General features: G+C 47.5%; 3 protein-coding genes across 4 annotated transcripts; 1 reads left to right on the top strand and 2 right to left on the bottom strand.

The window, feature by feature from the left end:
• Nucleotides 1-2502: 2502 nt before the first annotated feature.
• Nucleotides 2503-5864, bottom strand: psmd13 (proteasome 26S subunit, non-ATPase 13). Its single transcript, XM_057021663.1, has 13 exons — nt 5647-5864; nt 5136-5214; nt 4847-4881; nt 4704-4759; nt 4578-4621; nt 4257-4343; nt 3865-4036; nt 3701-3780; nt 3503-3628; nt 3340-3402; nt 3042-3122; nt 2809-2925; nt 2503-2717 (listed from the first exon to the last, which is right to left on the bottom strand). Exons 1-13 carry the CDS (start codon nt 5745-5747, stop codon nt 2622-2624), a joined length of 1137 nt encoding a protein of 378 aa, XP_056877643.1. The 5' UTR covers nt 5748-5864; the 3' UTR covers nt 2503-2621.
• Nucleotides 5865-5901: 37 nt separating this feature from the next.
• On the top strand, nt 5902-8293 carry sirt3 (sirtuin 3). Of its 2 annotated transcripts, none has more exons than XM_057021723.1 (9): nt 5902-6055; nt 6131-6272; nt 6360-6393; nt 6559-6732; nt 6808-7040; nt 7131-7231; nt 7303-7479; nt 7580-7777; nt 7852-8293. In XM_057021723.1, exons 2-9 carry the CDS (start codon nt 6176-6178, stop codon nt 7873-7875), a joined length of 1038 nt encoding a protein of 345 aa, XP_056877703.1. In that variant the 5' UTR covers nt 5902-6055; nt 6131-6175; the 3' UTR covers nt 7876-8293. The 2 variants fall into 2 exon arrangements, with proteins under 2 accessions (XP_056877703.1, XP_056877713.1); XM_057021733.1 differs by having other exon boundaries at nt 5903-6055; nt 7303-7464.
• A 555-nt stretch (nt 8294-8848) lies between these two features.
• drd4b (dopamine receptor D4b) lies at nt 8849-17864 on the bottom strand. Its single transcript, XM_057021650.1, has 4 exons — nt 17329-17864; nt 11555-11667; nt 10889-11484; nt 8849-9856 (listed from the first exon to the last, which is right to left on the bottom strand). Exons 1-4 carry the CDS (start codon nt 17575-17577, stop codon nt 9654-9656), a joined length of 1161 nt encoding a protein of 386 aa, XP_056877630.1. The 5' UTR covers nt 17578-17864; the 3' UTR covers nt 8849-9653.
• Between the last annotated feature and the right edge of the window lie 437 nt (nt 17865-18301).

Here is an 18301-nt window from a genome sequence, read left to right on the forward strand (position 1 = left end):
ACAAGCCCGCTCTTTCTAATTATCCAGCCTCATTTTACTCGCCAAAATCCGGTCCGTCAGCACTGTGCTTTCCCAACAGCTGCACGTTTGTGAACTCACCGTCTGCACAAGCCTAATGGACCCCCCCCCCCTTCCTTGGACTGAGCTTTAATAATAATAAGTAATGAGAGATCAACACGTCTGTCCGTCACTGTGGCGTCAGACTATCAGAGTATCATCTTGGTCAGGGTGGACTTCCAGAATCAATAACTGGTGCAGGGCAGTATTGGAAATCTTTGACAGTGAACGCATCATGTGCGTCTGCGTGGTGGCCGGGATGGCGAAGCTGTGTTACTGTTGCTTCCTGTTGTCTGGGGCAGGTGGAGGCTGGAGATTTCCTTTTACTTTTCCTTGATATATCTCGGAAACCTGCCCGGTGACGCTCTGTTTGCTGTCAAATCCTCAGTCGCGCCACTGAACTTTGACGCTTTTCCTCGTTAGCTGCTCTGCAGGTCGATGACACAGAGTATTTTATTGGCTCCATTGTTTTATTCTGTGTCGTACTGGAACAGATACCCCTCAGGAGTCTGTTGAGATTAGACTGGGGGTTTCACAACAAAGCATTTCCTCTCCACTATTATATTCAAAACGACCCGAGAAGGCATCACTGTTCATATTTTATCACCTAGTGTCCCCACAGAGATGTTAAAGCTCTCCATATTCTTTTACACTCATGGTTACGAGAGCCGTTTCCATCCACACCCACATTAACAATGTTACCTTATGGCTCTGCTGTTTTCATTACATTTATTTGAAGGGAAATTTGCATGATTCAGCCAATAAATGATGTCACGTTATCACCAGGATGAAATATTACTTTCTTCACGTTGAGGACTGGGACTGTTCCTAAACCAACGTCAGCAAACACTTAGTTTTCAACACTCTAGATGCCTTTAATGAGCCCTCTGTTTATTTTTAGGTTTTAATTGAGAGAAAAACACGTTACCTTGGGCTGGGAACACAGGAGCCTCTTAATGAATTCACAGTGAAAGCGACATGTTGCGTGTTTTAAACTGAGCAGCGAGTGAGTGAATTAACGTCTCCGAGCGCTCGTGTACTCACGTCACGGCTGCATTCAGGCACCGAGGACCCGTGGACGCCATTAAAGAGCCTCTGGGTGCACCATCGCTGGACGTTCACCTGGACGTTTGGGACCAAAGGTCACAAAGCAAAACACAGCGATTACATTTCTGTTTCCAAACAAGCTTTTTTTTTTTTTTATTATTATAAAAAACCAAAGTGGAGCTGCTGTTCTTTACGTTTGACAAAATGGATTATTTTTACATTTAAGGATTAAAATGAAATGAATCATTTTATGTCCACCGATGAAGCTTAAAAGAATTAGGAATTATCTCTGTTCTTGGAATCATGTCAGAGGATTTAATGCTATAAAATGGTTGTTGCCATGATTCCAGAGAGCTCTGCAGTTGGTACTTACTAAAATTCATTTGCCTTGAATTAACGTGTATTCTACATCCAAAACTGATCCGAAACAATTACAGTTGTTTAAGATAGTGTGTAAATATTTTGTTTTAGTGGGATTTTACTAGTGTTTCTGATCATTTCTTCCAAAACATATACACATAAATGTTAATTACATAAACCAAACAGACCTGATATATAAACGGTGGTTTAATTTATATTTATGACTACAAACAAGCTGCTAACAATTTAGCAGCAACGATAATTGCATCACGAATATTTAATATTAATTTAAAGTGAAATGGTGGGAAAATAACACAACAATCTGGAAAATAGCTCGCAGATAAACCTGTTGATGATAAACTGTTAAAATGTCTTGTTCCTAATGTTTTTTTTTTTTTAAATTAACCTACAGTTGACGCAGTTTGTTTCACTTCAGCTTCCAACTATTTATTTTGTGAAGGAGTCTCGTAAAAACATCGTGTTTTATCGTGCAGGACAATATTTAAGAGTTTAATCACGATGTGTGCTGATAAAGTTAGCATTAGCATGTTAGCATTTGACACGTCGGACTGCAGAAGCTATAAATCATCGGTTTGCAGTGGTAATAACGACCTTAATCTGTCAGAGTGACTGTATTAACCTGTTATTCTATCACACGATTACTGAAGTTAAATGAAGGTTCATTTCCGTGAAATGACCTGATATAAAGTTGCGCACCTGTACCTGTCGACGCAGGCCACGCCCACATTGAGCAAATGAAAAAGGCTATTAGCGCTAATGAGGCTTAGTTATGCTTGATTGATCAGAAATCCCATTAATTCATCTTAATAACATTGTTATTACAGCAACACCCTGAAATAAACTCTCACCTGACTCCTGAGTATAAATGACATTAAAATGTTGGAGATAAAGAGCAGAAACACTTATTGACACATAATCTGAGAAAACGGTCATAAAACTAGACATCGGGCCTTGGTAGGAGTTAATGTAATTTATGGGATGTAGCTCAGTTAGTGAACGCAGGAAAACTGTCCAGTGTCACAGCACAAAGTCCTTTAATGTAATGTACAGGTTTGGAATAACAGAATCAAACATCTAATGAAAAACAATAGAAAAGGCTGCTGAGGCCGAGCGCTGGGGACTGGAGCCGGACTGGTTCAGGTCAGGATGTCGTGGGCCTGCTGCTCCACCAGCATGGCCATGTTCTTCACGTCGCCGCACCAGAAGTCCAAACGTTCCTTCATGCCTTTGATCTGCAGAACACACAGAGCTGAGGCTGGAGCTCTGATTTAAGCACAGTTTGGTCTCTTATCTGATCCACGGTGCCTTCAGGGGCTGACTGACCTGCTGCAGGTCCAGCACTCGGGGCTGCACCCAGGTCATCTGCACCTTCTGGTCCACCTCATCTATGTTGCCCTTGATCAGCCCCACAGACAGAGCCTTCATCACCAGCAGCTCCACCTGCAGGACACCCGCAGAAGTGCACAAAAGGCCTCTGAAGACGCTCGTCGCTCACAACAAACTGGGCCATGCTAATACAGGTTTATCAAAATGATCTGTGGACTCGTCCAAGTGACCTCATTAACGGGGATTTTGGCGCTCTGAGCGATCTCGGTGAAGGTGAGCTGTCGGTGGTTCGCCGGACGAGTGAAAGTCATCTAGAAGGAGACATTTAAATGGGTTTAACGTTCCTGTTCTTTACCCTTCAGCAGCATCATCACAGAGGACAGTTGTGAAGCCCGTTTCAGGGCGTTTGGGACGTCGGCCGTACGGCGCCGGCACATTTCAATCAAAGATACTCAAACTACAGCAGACAAGGGCGACGTCTGGAGGAAATTGGACTCACATTAAAGAAACAAGCTCATTTTGACTCACCTCCATGACACAGAGCAGCTGAATCTTCTGCATCAGTTTAGCTTCATGTGTGGCGAGATCAGGCTACCAAAGACAAACATTTATGCACCAGTACAACAACACAGAAATCAGGGTTATTTCTTTCTCTCCACCATTTTGTTGGGACAGAAGAGGACAGACTCACCTGTTGGCCCCATGAAGACTTGTAGCTCTGGAACTTCTCCACGTTTCCTCCATTGAAGGCGTAAAGAGTATCAATGAGCCACTGTTTGTCCGTGTTCCTCAAAGACTCCAGCACAGGATGCATCAGCTGTGGGAACAGACGCAGCGGTGAGTTCGTGCGTCGCTCACGAGCGCGCGCACATGCACACACGGAACCCACCAGCTCTCCAAAGTTGTAGACGCCCTCTCCCAACAGCCCGGCCAGGCCCAGTGTGAACGCCCGTTCCTGCTTCTCTGTCTCTATGGAGGTGATAAAGAGGATTGTGCTCAACAGAGCGCTTCAACAAGGGAAGAACACCATTTCCCATCATGCCTTTCGCCCACCTGGGAGGTCTTTGATGTCTACACAGCCGAGGTAGCGCAGAGCATCCTTGTAGTAGGCGGCGTGGTTGCCGATGATGCGATAGTACTTGCTGGAGAGGTCATAGAACCGGCCGTGGACCGACGTCACGCCGGGCAGGTTATTCAACATCTCCTCCACCTCTTCAATGATTTTCTGGAAACATACCGACAACAAAGTGAGCTTAAACAAATGCACACGCACAGGGTTACAATAAATTCACTGAGTGAAGCCTATTCAAAGAGAACAAACACAAGATTATGACAGAGGAATGTCGACTTGAACAAGAGAGGAAATAACATTTTCTCCTAAAATCAATTTGACAAAAGATGCTACAATCCCAGCAAAAACAGCCGTTTAAAGAAAGTTCAGGAACCTTTGTGGCCGGAAGGTCATTGATCTCCAGTTTAAGGCTGCCGATGGACGTCTTACAGAGAATGACGGCTTCCTCGCTGCTTTTCACCTGATACCAGACGGACACTTGTCAGAATTCATGCACACAAAGGTCCTGCAGAAACACATCCTTTCGTTTGCTCTCAGGCTTAAGATGCTATTGCCACTATAAAAACACACGTTTGTTAATGTGACCAAACTACGCAATTACATTTAATACATCTTCTGATAAACGTTAATATTTCAGCAACCTAGGAGGTACAAACTGGGACCTGAGAGCATATTTCAATGTGAACAGACCAACCTTCTCCTTTGTCTTTTCAAGAAATGTAATGGCATCTTTGGGATCTACCAACAGAAAGGTTCTGTGAGTGCACACAATAAACAAGAATCCACTGATATAAACTCTTTTCTCCTTTGTTGTTATCACCTTGCATCTGTCGGGCAACATACAGTATGATCTCCATAAGGGACAAGGGGTTGATTCTAGTAAAAAGAAGCAAAAATCAAAGTTTGGAAACAAACCACAGACACTAGTGACTCGGGAGGAAAGATAATAAAAGAATTCCTGACCTGTGTTCAAAGTCATTGAGGAAATTGTCGTAAAGCTTTAGGGGAAGAAGACAGATAACTGTTCACATTCAGAGAATCAAAGTTTAATTTTCATTGTAGATTAAAAGAGAACATCTCTCTGCAATGGTCCCTGCTAGCATTAGCTTTAAACTAGCATTAGCTTTAAACCTCTACGCTTCTCCCGGCTCAAACGTGCACGTAATCTTTAATTGTAATTACAAGCAATGTTGGCATGTTTTCTACATTAACATAGATAGAAATTCAAATCATGACCTGACCCAGCTCTTACCTGTATGAGTCCATCTCCACTTTTGAAACAGGGATCTTTAACAAAGTCTGTCAGCTTCAGAGTCAACTGATGCCACAACCTGGCAATTTAAAAGACTTTATCAATTTCAGTTACCACCAACAGTGCAGAGAATACTGTACAAAGAGTCTTTAAATAGTCGTGTCAATTTTCCATTATTAGTCCACAAATTATTGTTCCCCAATAACTTGAACTGCGGAAAATCACATTGCTAAATCACATTGGTATAAATTATAGCAAACCACAAATAACTGGCTAATAGCTAATTTGAAAAATAAAACCATGACCAGTTGTAAGTGCGTCAATAAACTTAAACAATAAAAATGAGCCTCAAGTGATGCGTTTCTGGGGTAAAAACTTGCCGCTAACGTTAGCCAAACCTCAGCTGAAGCTAGCTCCTTTCGTGACTCAGCGTGCATTCTCAGTCAATGAGCTAGCCGCACTCAGCTAGCGTTAGCTTAGCATGAGCTGGAAGTCATGGACAGCATTTTACCGTTTGTTGTGAAACTCCTCCAGCATGTGCCACTCCGCCGCCATCTCCGGCGTGGAGCTGGTGCTCTGCTGCTGTTTGAGATAACCGCTAACATCTTTCATTGTAGCGACACGAATGAAGTGAGACTTTTGTCCGGACCGACGTGTCGATGGAAGCGCCGCTAACGTCACTCAAGCCGTCTTGTTGACGCTCTGCCCTGGCTGCGCGACGCAAAGGACGACGGGAAATAAAGTGGGCGTTTCCTGGCTAGCCGAGCGTTAGCTACAAGCTAAGACAGGAGTGGTGGCTTCGACACTTTTATTCTTTACTTGTATTGTTTTTAAATAAACAGTGGGATACGGAATGGGCAACCAGGCTTTATAACTCAGGTCCGGTCGTCAACCCGAAGGTTGCGCATCACTGACCCGAGGTTGGAAATGTCAACATACCGCAACAATTTAAGTTGTTAAGTTTATTTAGAACCATCGATTTTGAATCACTGCAGGTTTAATCCACGGAGAGAGACTCTGCAGGCCGGTTAGCTTGTAGCATGATGGCTGTTGCGGCTCTTTATTCGAGCTCCGCGTCGCCCGTCAGGCTGAGTTTATATTCCCTGTGTTGCAGCCAAAGGAAGCGCTTTTGCAACTGTAAGTTGATCTCAGAGGGCTGAAAAAGACCATCTGAGACGAGGAAAAGCCTTTTTCTAAGCGTGACATGCCTCTCCTTTCCTCCAGATCGCAGTGATGTGCGTGCAGCAGCTGTGAGCAGGTAGATCTGCCGGTCTCTCCTGGTAAAAGGACGCAGCTGCGGGCTTAAACCAGCAGGTTTAAACCTGTTTGTTGAGAACAGTCCTCTCCCACCACCTGTGCATCTCATGCATAGAAGAAGGTTATGTGAAAAACTGCTGCATGAAAAACTGCTGCTCTCTTGCAGACAGACAAAGCGCTGGACTGGGTCTCGCGGCCTTTTCTGCCATGGTGGCGGCGCAGGTCGGGAGCCGCAGACCCTGCAGGAGGTCGCCAAGAGCATCAGGGAGCAGCACTACAGGAGGGTGGTGGTGATGGCCGGCGCTGGCATCAGCACCCCCAGCGGCATCCCAGACTTCAGGTAAAAGGGCAGCCCGGGTTGCATCCTGGAGTGGTACACGTAGCAGGTACGGGTCAGCACAGATTTGCTCCACAGGTCTCCAGGCAGCGGTCTCTATGACAACCTGCAGCAGTACGACCTGCCCTACGCAGAGGCCATATTTGAGATTGACTTTTTCCATCACAACCCAAATCCTTTCTTTGCTCTGGCCAAAGAGCTGTATCCAGGGCGCTACCAGCCCAATCTGACCCACTATTTTGTGCGGCTGCTTCACGACAAGGGGCAGCTCCTGCGGATGTACACGCAAAACATCGACGGCCTGGAGAGATGTGTGTATCTTCACCTATTTTTCCAACTGATAAGCTGTGGTTTTAGTACAATGGTGTCAAAACAGCAGTGATGCTTTCACGTGTCTTCAGTGGCAGGGATTCCTCCACACATGTTGGTGGAGGCTCACGGGACGTTTGCCACGGCTACCTGCACCGTCTGCCTGCGGACGTACGAGGGAGAGCAGCTCCGAGTGAGCTAAACGCTGTACTTGGAATCTGATTTTTGATGTTAGCCAGGATTTCAGTTTCCTGTCTCCATCAGCCGGAGGTGATGAGCGGGAAGGTTCCCCGGTGTCCCACCTGCAAAGGTGTGGTCAAGCCTGACATTGTGTTCTTTGGGGAGGAGCTGCCGCGTCACTTCCTGAAGTACTTGAAAGACTTCCCACTGGCGGACCTCCTGATCGTCATGGGGACCTCCCTGGAGGTGAGCCATGGAGAAGTGTGTTGACAATTATTTCATCCTGCAAAATAAGAGGGGGGGGGGACTAGAACGGTGTGTTTTCCAATACAGCAGCTGCTGTTCGCTCGGTGTCCTGCAGGTGGAGCCGTTTGCCAGCCTGGCGGGGGCTGTCCGCAGCTCTGTCCCCCGGCTCCTCATCAACAGGGATCTGGTGGGGCCCTTTGCATGGCGCCGCCGGCCCGGTGACGTCGTCCAACTGGGCGATGTGGTCAGTGGGACACAAGAGCTGGTCGACGCCATCGGCTGGAGACAGGAAATCGACGTTCTGATGGCACCTGTGAGCGCTGAATTCATTCCTGTATTAAGACCAGAGGTTCTCCAGCTCATGTGTGTCTTATTTTTAATCTCCAGGCTGCAACGGAGACAGAAGAGTGAACGTTTGAGGGCTTCGAACTGGAAATTTGACATTACTCCCTGCAATCATGTTCCAACCGTTTACCACAGATTCTCCGTCATTTGTGCGCCGATATCCGGAGCCTTGATGTAAACGACGGCAGCAGCTGCAGAGCCGACGTGAACAGGCGTGGATTCAATTCAAAAGCAAGCGGCACGGATTTAACTCCACCTTCAGAGCAGCGAGAAGAGGCGAGAAAGGCAGGAATCTTTGAAGTGCAATAACGGAACAGTGAAGCACAGAGTGAACATCATCGTCATCGGTTCCGTCTGTAAAGGCGGCACCGAGGGATGAGTCAGATCCTAAATTTCCTGCAGTGAGCGTATGTGAAGGTACCACCGGATGAGCTGATGATGTCACACTGGCTTTGCTGCAGTGTAATAAAGACCACAAAGAAAGTGTCGTTTGTTTGTCTGCCAGCAGATTGTCTAAATAATTCTGACATTTTAATTGAGGTTTGATTCATCCGCTGCATTAAAAAAAAGCACCGACAGTTTTACCCGCCTGGAACAAAGTCAAACGTTTCTTTGTGAATCTTCTTCAAACACACCTCTTAATTAATCATTAATTGTTCTGGTGTGACATTGTAGCTAATTTACAGGTCAAGGCATGAGAAAGGGGAGCACGCTTGCACAGCAATGAAGGGTAGACGGAACAGCTGTCGCCTGCTGAAGAGGCGGATGGTTTTACACGATGTACCAGTAGGAAATGAAACACTTACTGTGGCGTTGGAGAACGTTCTCAGCATCTCCGAACACTCTCAGCAGGTTTTTTGTCTCAGCTTTTTTTCTTAGCTTGAAAAAAAGGCGAGTTTGTCGTCACCCCAGCTCAATTTTCACCCCCAACGCAAAGCTAGAAAGTGTATTTTTAGGGTGTTGCTGAGGTCAGGAACCAAAAAAAGCCAGAACCTTAAAGTGACACCGTCTGTAGCTCAATAAAACAATGAAAAACCTCTTCAAATATCCACAAAAAGATCATTTATTTCAAACCTTCCACATAAAACGTGGAAACAGTCGTCACAGCCAGGATAACGTACGTAAATATTTTATCCAAACTCCTCTCACACGTCACGCTCATAAATGAATTCCGTTAGTATTGTGTTCCTTATAGCGCACGGATATATTGATGTGCTGAGAGTTCTCTGTGATGGCGACACAAATGTATCTGTTTCACTACGCGGAGGCATGTTGTCTGCACATATGTCACCTGTAAACATGTAAACGCCTGTAGTAACCTTGAAACGACAGGAATAAATATGGACTATGAAAGAGCAGCTGCTGCCCGTCTCCGTTGTCCTTGAATCCCGCTCATTAAGGCATGTTGCTATGGGTCCTCGGCTCCTTTCCTGAGGACGCTGGTTCATGACAGGAAGTGATCAACACTTGTGGTGAAAGACGATTCAGGTGGCTTCATCATCATATCTTACAGAAAAGAGTTAAGAATGAGTTCCTCACCCCCTGAACGGCACCGGTCCAAACAGACGGTTTACGGTGCTCTGGATCTGGTTCTGACCACTCAAACACTCAATTTCAGCCGTCTGACCTTCAGGTGTGCTGAAGATGATCCAGATTATCCCGGGGACATTTTTACCCCAGAGTTGATCCTTTTGGGCCCAGTCGGCTCCGTGTAGATCCCATATTGTTTACTGGAAAATGCAGGAAGCTGATTCGCGTGAAGCCGATGGAAACGGAGCTGGGTAGGAATTGTCCCAAACCCCCCAAGAGGACGAGGAGCTCGAATCTTCGGGCCCCTCCGTCGGTCAGCAGCCGGCGCGGAAGAACTTTTTGAAGAACTTCTTGAACTCGGTGTTGAAGATGGTGTAGATGATGGGGTTGAGGGCGCTGTTGACGTAGCCCAGCCAGGTGACGGTGCTCATCAGGCCAGGCGGGATGTGGCAGGTCAGGCACAGGGCTCGCGTGGTGTGGACCACGAAGAACGGCGTCCAGCAGAACAGGAAGCAGCCTGGGAAGACAGGATTGAGGGAGCTTCACACACTTGTTCTCCAAGGAAAGTCTTCACAAAAATAACAAATCAAAACAACCCAGTCAAAGATACACGTTAATACTTTCACCCTCATCGCGGGGCAGAAACATCCCGCTGAGACGTCTGCCGCTGCCCCGCGGACCGGATTGTTCCACCTTCTCCGATCTCACAGCCGGCACAAGGACAAAAAGACAGCAATCATTCATGAGAGTGCCGCGCGACTATGGGATGTGGTGGCGGCGTCCTGTCTGGACCCACGCCGCGGGGACGGGGAGTAAAATAAAATAAAATATCAGGTTACAACGTTTAAAGCAACTCCTGGACAACACGAGAACATCTGCAGAACCGTTTCGGGGTTTTGGACACATCTGGTGCAGAATGCATTATTCTGTTTTTGATTATGTTTGTGAAATAAACAAACATAAAATATACAAAGCCTTTCCTGAAGGAGAAGTTGGCCTGTGAGGAAATCAAACCTAATTCTCCAGCCCGCGGCAGAGGCACGCCACCGACGGGGGGGTCAACCCGGAGGACGCGGCGACATTCACGGCTCTGATTCCACTTTTTTTTCTGGGTTTTGGACGTTCTTTCTTCTCCCGACCTACTACAAACATCAAGATCGTTCACACGTTTCCAAAGGATCAGCGCTGACATCGCTGTGCCTGTAAGCTCCTGTTGCGTAATAATTGGATTGATGGCTTTAAAGCCTGACGGCTCTGCAGTCAGTCGGAGGTGTTGCTTCAATCTGAGTGCCTTGGACGCCCGATTCATCGGAGGAACATTTGAACTCTAGGAAGAAAATACTGTGAACTTAATCAAGGCCCAGATGCTCTAATTGGACCTGAGTACAAACAGGAAGTTTGCTGGTAATTAAACGTGAAACCCGGTGCGACGGTGATAAAACTGGTCCAGATGCTCGGCTGTCAAAAGCGAGGTGACTGATGTGGCCTCTGTAAACCCCCCACGGCTCCTTCAGCTAACTGGGCGTGTTCAGAGCAGCGCGACCCTCACCTACGACGACAGGTAGCACCCTCATGGCTTTCCTCTCCCTTTTGTTGATCTTTGCTCGCTTCTTGCCGTGGAGCTGATGGCTGAAGGTCACCGTGGGAACCGAGTTTTCCCGGTACTGCCGAGGATACGGAATCTCCTGCTGCATGTCGTCATCCGTGTCGTCCAGCCGGGACTGAGCCAGGTCCCTCTCAATGACTCTGGGCAGCGCCATGGGCAACGGCCCGGGGATGGCGGCCGCCAGCGGGGGAAGGGTGGTGGAGACGGCTGCGTGCTGCAGCTTCCTACAGGCCTCGATGCTGCTACGCAGTTTGACCTTCCGAGTCTCCTCCCAACGCTTTAGTCCGCGGAAAACTCCAAAATAGAGCAGCACCATAATGGGACAGGGAATGAAGAAGGAGCACACGGAGGAATAAACCACATAGTTGTTGTCCTCCAGTTTGCACGCGCTGGGGTCGCGGTCCGGCACGTTGTTGATACCAAAGATGACGGGCGAGGCCACAGCCAGGGCCAGCAGCCAGGTCGCCGACAGCAGGATGAGCTGGCGATGGTCCACGTGTTTACGGTTGTAATTCAGGGGGACGGACACAGCGATGAACCTGCAGAACACGGCAGAAGGCGTTAAATGCTAAAGCTAACCTTTAGGGCTGCAGCGATGTGGGGCTGTACCTGTCCACACTGATGGCACAGAGGTTGAATATGGACGCAGTACACAGCATCACGTCCATGGTCATCAGGCCATCACACATGAGCACGTTCAAGGTCCAAACGCCACCCTGAAACTGTACAGACACACGCTCACAAGCAGAAACACACACCATCTCCCCCCCGCTGGTCTAAATCCAAACACATCTAATCCTCCCGATGGTGTTGAGACAAACATTCCTGCCGCAAAAACAAACTTCTGCTTCCACTGACGTCTTCTGGGGGAACGTGGAATGTTTCTAAACCACGGACTGACGTCTAAAAAGTGCATGTGTGCAATAGTTACCGACAAAGGTAACAAGATCACAACTGTGGCTAATTAGGGAGGAGTTAACGATGGCGCCGTAGCAGGGCCGAGACATAGCGATATTTAGACAGACGGAGAAGCCGGCAGGAGGCCTTTAATACTTTAATAAGGGTTAGATTACCTGAGAAATTGTAATTGGAGGCTCATAAGTACCCCCAAAACCAGTGGAACTCTCCAGTGGCTGCAGTGTCTGGAATTAATCCTGATTGACGGAGACGCGGTCTGCGGTGGATGCAACTACTGACTTTGCTGATTTCTCTTGGTAATTTCAATCATTCCCACTATAAACACACATTAATGTCAGAGCTGACTGTGTCTCAGCACAGATCCTCTGGAACATCATTGGCCTGAAATAGAGAGGCGTGTCCTACTGAGGAGCTGGGGGTTCTGGCCTTGTTACCAGTCCTCTTTTCCATTTTTGGGCCATTTTTAGAGTACTGTCTTATTTCTTCCGCATGTTTCAACTCTCCATCCCCTTGTGACCATGAATGTTGCCCAGTGTTTCTGTTTGTGACTGGTTAATTCTCTGGAATTATCTGCAAGTTTGTGTTTATTTATGATTTTGTGACTGGAGGAATGCAGAAAACCTGGCTGAGAGCATCTAGAGTTTTCCTGCAGAGCAACACAGCAGTTGCTCTGGAAGAGAAACTGAGAGAGAATCAGAGCGTTACGAGAGGAGCTGATGAACGTGTGGACAGCTTGAGTAAAGATGTGAGGAGGTCTCAGCAAGAAAGAAAGAAAGATTTAAATAGAATCAACAAAAGCAGTTCCTCCACAAGGAGTATCTCGCCCGGAACAGAAACGGGCACTGGTCTGACACAGAGATCCATCCTAGAGAGGGAAACGGTGGTGGCTCGTCATGCAGGCTCCAGCAGGGTGGGGGCTCCATCCCTTCCCAGCTGTTCCGCCTACAAGCTGGTGCTCTTGCTGGACAGTTCTCTGAGCCGTTTCCTCGTTTTGCCCATGTGCTTCCTCAACCGAAAGATCTCCGGGTCGGTCAGGTCCGATGCAGCTCTGGCCGAGTGGATGAACAGGAGCTTGTCGGGGAAATATATCCCCAGGTCAGGGCCCCTCATGCCTTTGGTCTTTGTGAGGAAAGTCTTGATCATACCTGGGGGGTCCAAATCATCCCTCTCACTGTCCACCACCGTGTTTGACGGTTCACTGCCATCAGACGTGTACTCCTGGTCACTGTCTGTGGCAGCGGCTGCATCCTCCAGCCACCCAGCTTTTTTGTCTTCACTGTCCTTGGTGACATTTTTTTGCTTTCTGCGCCGCTTTGCGGGAGCAGGCCTCCATTCAGACACCCCCCCACTGCCCTCACTTGTACCCGCACCTCCGTCACCGGTGCTCATGCCTCCCTCACCCGGCTGGCCAGCCACTATCCCTAGCACCCCACGCTCACCTGCCATCTGCCCCACTTCACCTACTGCCTGTTCACCTGTTTGACCCAAGTTTCCGGTCTCTCCTGCCTCACCCAGTTCACCCATTCCCTCACCAGTCTTCCCCAGTTCACCCAACCCGCACAACACTTCACTTTCCACCCCGGTTAAATCCCCTACCTCCCCTGTCTCGGGACCGGGCGGTTCGGACAAACCCTGGCGAGATGTCCCTCCTCGCCACAGTTGAAACATTTAAGGGCAGAGGAGGTTGCAAAAAGAACATAATCAAAGTCGTCGACGCGGACAACAAAACGATAATTGAACTCCTCTGCCCTGTTGTTCAGAACCATGTGCACCTGTCTGCGGTGATTTACACCCTGATAATAATTTTCTAATCGGGGACACCAGTTTCCCATGTCAGGACAGTTCTCTTGCCAGGAACTCATCGCTGACGAACGCCGGCACGTTGGACAAAGTAATCCGTGCCGCCGGCTGCGTCAGCGGAGTCACCTGGACGAAAGAAAGAAAGAAAAGCTCTCTCCAGCAGTTTAAGCCCCCTGAGGGTTTATAGAGTTTATGTATCGGTTTCTCTTTTAAATAATTGGATCAGAGCTATTTTAGGTTCCCTGTTGGAGCACAAAGGATCAATCTGGAACACAAAAGAGTTATTTATTATAAAGAGTAAGATCAAATACACTAAATGAAAACTTGAATAATTTGGGTCGTTAAACACTCTAATACAACAGGTGGAGGAGCCAAAAATCAAAAGGCTTGTTGTACCCCGGGGTATTAGGGTTGTTCTTTTCTGTGATGTCACTCACTAAAGCAAAATCTATAGGGTCAAAGGGGACAATCGCAGCGTCTCTGGGGGACGTGTGTCGTCCTGCCATGCAAATGCAAAAAAAGAGAGGGAAAGACATCAATCCATTCCGATCCAGTTTGATCAGCTCTGTAGCTTACAGGGTGCCCATCGCCGCATTTGTTGCATTTAAGTTCCATTCAAACCAGAGGAAAAAGCTGTGCCCTTCTCATCAAACCTGGGTTTGTTTCGCTCAGCAGATGCTTCAACCCTTGAGCAGTCTGTCAGCAGGACAGTGACCGAGGAAGCCCCAACGCCAAATCTACAGGCAGTCGGCCGTCTGCCCAACAAGAGTTTGTAGTGAGCAAAACACCTTGTGCGGGTATAAGAGGGACCAAAGTGAGATTCACCCTTGTGGTTTCAAGTAGCTAGCACCTGATAAATGATGGTATCACCCCTGACCTTTCTCCAGCTCTCAGTTCTAACTTCTTCCATCCCCAAGGAGCTCCTCTCTCACCATAGGAGATGTGTCGCCCATCGTCATCGTCACTTCTGAGGATCTGCTAAAGCCGGGTGCACTCATAAGGATCTGCTAAAGCTTGGTGCACTCATAAGGATCTGCTAAATATTGAGAGGTTTGATCTGTTAGAAACCCCACTCAAAGAAAAAAAGTCAGGCATTGAGCAGCTTTGCTTGTGCTCTGTGGGGTGTCTCTGCTAATCTCAACACTGCGCAACTCTAGAATCCCTCCCCCAACCAGAACTTTCACGTCATCTCACATAAATGAAGAAGTCCATTTTCAGAGCTGATTTGGGTACAAATTCACTCTTAACACACCTCAGACCACAGGATAATCTTAAAGGCTAATCTTATAAGACCTAAGATAATCGGGTGTTTGCCGTCCTTGGTTGGGAAGGGGTAAAACCGGGACAAAACCAGCCCCATTATCATTGCGTACCGCTAAACTCTGCAACTCTTCATCACTGGCGAGTCGTGATCGTATTCCTCCGGGAAGCAGGAGGGCAGAACCTCAACAGTGTGCTGGGACTCAATCAGTGCAAGTGAATGTGCAGAGGTGCACGTCATCAGCCCTGCGGCACTCATCAGGCCTGTCACAGATTGCTTTTAATACTTCTGCTCCAATCTCTTTGCTGGTCTCATTTCAGTACCAGTGATTGATCCGCTCTCGTTCCCTCTGTGAGCCATAATCATCTACTCAGTCGCCATGTGGTCGCCTGGACAAAGCATCTGCATCAGGTTCTGCCTCCCAGCTCCGTACTGCAACTTAAATGAGCGGACAAGGCTGGAAACCATCTAAAACTCTCTGTCCTTGGGTTGGGGTGGGGGGCACCCAATTCAACTCATGCAGAGGCTTTAGAAGCTGTGGGAAATGTTTGATAACCCCCCTCACAACGATCATTGTATCGCGCAGGTCAGTATTATAGTATTATAGGAAGCGATAATATGACATATTAGGTTGCTTTGAAGACTCTTGGCTTCCATCTTTGGAAGATCAAAGATCAAAGTCTCTCTGGAATCCAGAACATCACTAAGATTGAATGACCCAATATCAACATTCCCTGAACCTCTTTTTAAATCTGTTGATTGCCAACAGACAGATTTAAATTTTAAACAGCATCTTTTTTCTCTTTTCTTAAGCACCACATCCCTGTTGGGGTCACGAGGAGGACGCGGAGGCAGAGCAGGGCCCTGTGTGAGCATTTGAGGGCTCGAAGCTTGCTCAAGGGGACCTCAGCAGCGCTCTGACAGCGTCCTGGCCCCTCCCCCTGCTACCAGAACCAGCACCAGGGCTTCAGCGCAGGGCTGAGCTACCACCCCCGCCCCCTCACGTCTGAATCGCAAAATGCCTAATGTCACTCATGAGGCTCGCTCGGTTGTCTTCAACCCCCCTGAGGGTTTATACCGTTTATATATTGGATTCTCTTCAATTATTTGAACCAGATCTAGTTTAGGTTCACAGTTGGAGCACAAAGGAATTATTACACAGCACGACCACCTGGAAGACAAAACACAGGTATTGAATATTGTGGACCCTTAAACAATCTTATACCTGGTGGAGGAAACATAAATGGAAGGGTTGTTGTGCCCCGGCGTACTAGGGTTTGGTCTTCTCCTGTGACGCCACTCACTAAAGAAAAATCTATATGGTCAAAAGGGACATTAGTGGCGTCTCTGGCGGACGTGCGTCAGGAGGCATGTCCCTCTGGGCAAACTCAAAATTATCACAGTGGCGAAGAAGGAAAAGAAAAGACGTCAGTTTGTTCTCATCTGGTCCTTCTGTGGACTCTAGGGTGGTGCTGGCTCGCCTTCATTTTAAATTCCATTAATATGAGGGGGAGAAAAACCCCAGACAGAAAATAATCGTAATAATAGAGTAGTATCACAATCACCATCATAATAACAGAATGGATTAAACCATCTGTGTGGTTACAGAGTGGGCTAACGAGCAGGCCTCTAATCCTCTATGTCATTCGTTAGTAATGCCGCCTCTTTAATACTAAATCTCAATTTGAACCTTGAATTATTCAACTTGAACAATAAAACCAGCTTTATAAAATGATTCAAATGTTTCCCCTCTATGCACAAACCTATTTCACTCTTAACTGTGATTAAGCTAAAATAAACAGATAAGAAGAAACCTTCTGTGGCGTCCAAGGCTACAGCGAGAAGAAACCACCAGGCTGCAGTTTTCCCATCAGATGGGAGGTTCAACAACTGGAAGCGCGAGATGTTCCAGACGGTGCTAGTTTAGAGGGTCAGAGCACAGCGGAGGGCTCAGAGAGCCAGAAGATGAGACGATATAAAAACAAAACCTTGTGTTGCTTCAACGTGGTGGTCTTGACTGCCATCTGACATCCTGTCCTCATCACCCTCAAAACAATCCACAAATAAAATATGTCTTTGTCCTTCTGAGTAGAACCATAATTAATGGCAGTGAGGCCACATCGTTACTTACTGCAATTGATTCAAGTCACTGACAAATTTATTGACTTAACCTTCATTTCAAACGCAATGAGTCAAGCTCTCCAAAGTTGGCGTGTTTTTTACTCTTTAATATATATTATTTAAAAAAAACACCCTGTGAATATCACCGAGTGTGCAGCAATATTGTGATATACTGTGACTATAAAGCCTTCATAAGTGACCTCTGGCTCTCCATGCATCGACCTCACTCCTAACCTGACTTTCTAAGCAGAATTAAAGCTCTGAGTCCGGTTCTGGAACCCACCTCTGCGTAAACGAAGAGCGGCAGCACCAGAACCGCCAGCAGCAGGTCTGCAAACGCCAGGCTGACGATGAAGTAGTTGGTGGTGGTTTTCAAAGCCTTCTCCAGGTACACGCTGAGACACACCAGCACGTTTCCCGACGCGACGGTGACGATCAGCAGAATCCCGCAGATCAGCGCGGGCAGGTTGCGGTGCGCGACCGCAACAGCCGCCTGCGTGTCGTTGCTAAAGTCGGCGGAGGTCCCCGACATGGTGGCCGCAGACCGACTCCTGGCTCCCGAACCGTCTCAGAAGCATTGACACCGGGCGGGTCTCATCTATGAGCCGTGTTGAGCAGCTTCGGGCACTTTAAAGCGTCTCCATCCGCCCGCCTCCGTCCCCGTCCTCCACTTTCCCCACACTTATGCCGGTCAGAAGCACCTGACACCGGTGTGGCTCCGCTTCTCTGTCTGCAGCTCCCAGCAGAATGAGTTAGTCTGACAACTTAAGTCCAAATCAGCTTACCAAAGCTGCTCGAGACACACCATCAAGGGTCTGACCACAAGCGGGCCCTCGCAAACTTTAATTAGAGCAATTTAATTGCAGCATAAACTATATTTTAGCTGTCATGCGTGTTTTGGGAGACGCAGAGAGGGGAGGGTCACAATTGCTGCTGGTGAAACGCTAATATTCCCATTTATGCCTGAAGAGAATTGTTCTTGCCTTGTTACCGTGTGTTGTACCATATATGTTTCTGTTAGAAGTAGTTTAGAAGTTAGGGACCGTAGAATCATCAGCAAGTGTAATAAAGATGAGCAGTCAGTTGATCCTTCCTTGACATGATTGTTGTTTAGACATTTGTAATCAGGAGGAAACTGTCAGATGGGAAGTGTTAAACAGACATCGTAAAACTGGACAGCATGGTGGTGTTGATGAATTCCTCTGTAAAAAGACTGTGAACTTTGACCTGGCCATTTGGGAAACAACGGAGAACAA

Source organism: Takifugu flavidus, chromosome 2 (assembly GCF_003711565.1).
Source record: "Takifugu flavidus isolate HTHZ2018 chromosome 2, ASM371156v2, whole genome shotgun sequence".
In the NCBI taxonomy this organism is placed as follows: domain Eukaryota; kingdom Metazoa; phylum Chordata; class Actinopteri; order Tetraodontiformes; family Tetraodontidae; genus Takifugu; species Takifugu flavidus.

What these genes read in the sequence shown, in the direction of transcription:
- psmd13 (XM_057021663.1), bottom strand. Translation starts at nt 5,747, where the DNA reads ATGAAAGATGTTAGCGGTTATCTCAAACAGCAGCAGAGCACCAGCTCC. An exon ending in ATGACCTTCCGGCCACAAAG is followed by an intron (nt 4,037 to 4,256) that starts GTTCCTGAACTT and finishes GTATGTTTCCAG; the next exon opens with AAAATCATTGAAGAGGTGGA. An exon ending in AGCTGCTCTGTGTCATGGAG is followed by an intron (nt 3,123 to 3,339) that starts GTGAGTCAAAAT and finishes GTCTCCTTCTAG; the next exon opens with ATGACTTTCACTCGTCCGGC.
- sirt3 (XM_057021723.1), top strand. Translation starts at nt 6,176, where the DNA reads ATGATGGCTGTTGCGGCTCTTTATTCGAGCTCCGCGTCGCCCGTCAGG. An exon ending in AGCGGCATCCCAGACTTCAG is followed by an intron (nt 6,733 to 6,807) that starts GTAAAAGGGCAG and finishes TTTGCTCCACAG; the next exon opens with GTCTCCAGGCAGCGGTCTCT. An exon ending in TGGAGGTGAGCCATGGAGAA is followed by an intron (nt 7,480 to 7,579) that starts GTGTGTTGACAA and finishes GGTGTCCTGCAG; the next exon opens with GTGGAGCCGTTTGCCAGCCT.
- drd4b (XM_057021650.1), bottom strand. Translation starts at nt 17,577, where the DNA reads ATGTCGGGGACCTCCGCCGACTTTAGCAACGACACGCAGGCGGCTGTT. An exon ending in CGCTCTTCGTTTACGCAGAG is followed by an intron (nt 11,668 to 17,328) that starts GTGGGTTCCAGA and finishes GTGTCTGTACAG; the next exon opens with TTTCAGGGTGGCGTTTGGAC. An exon ending in GGTGCTACCTGTCGTCGTAG is followed by an intron (nt 9,857 to 10,888) that starts GTGAGGGTCGCG and finishes CTGTCTTCCCAG; the next exon opens with GCTGCTTCCTGTTCTGCTGG.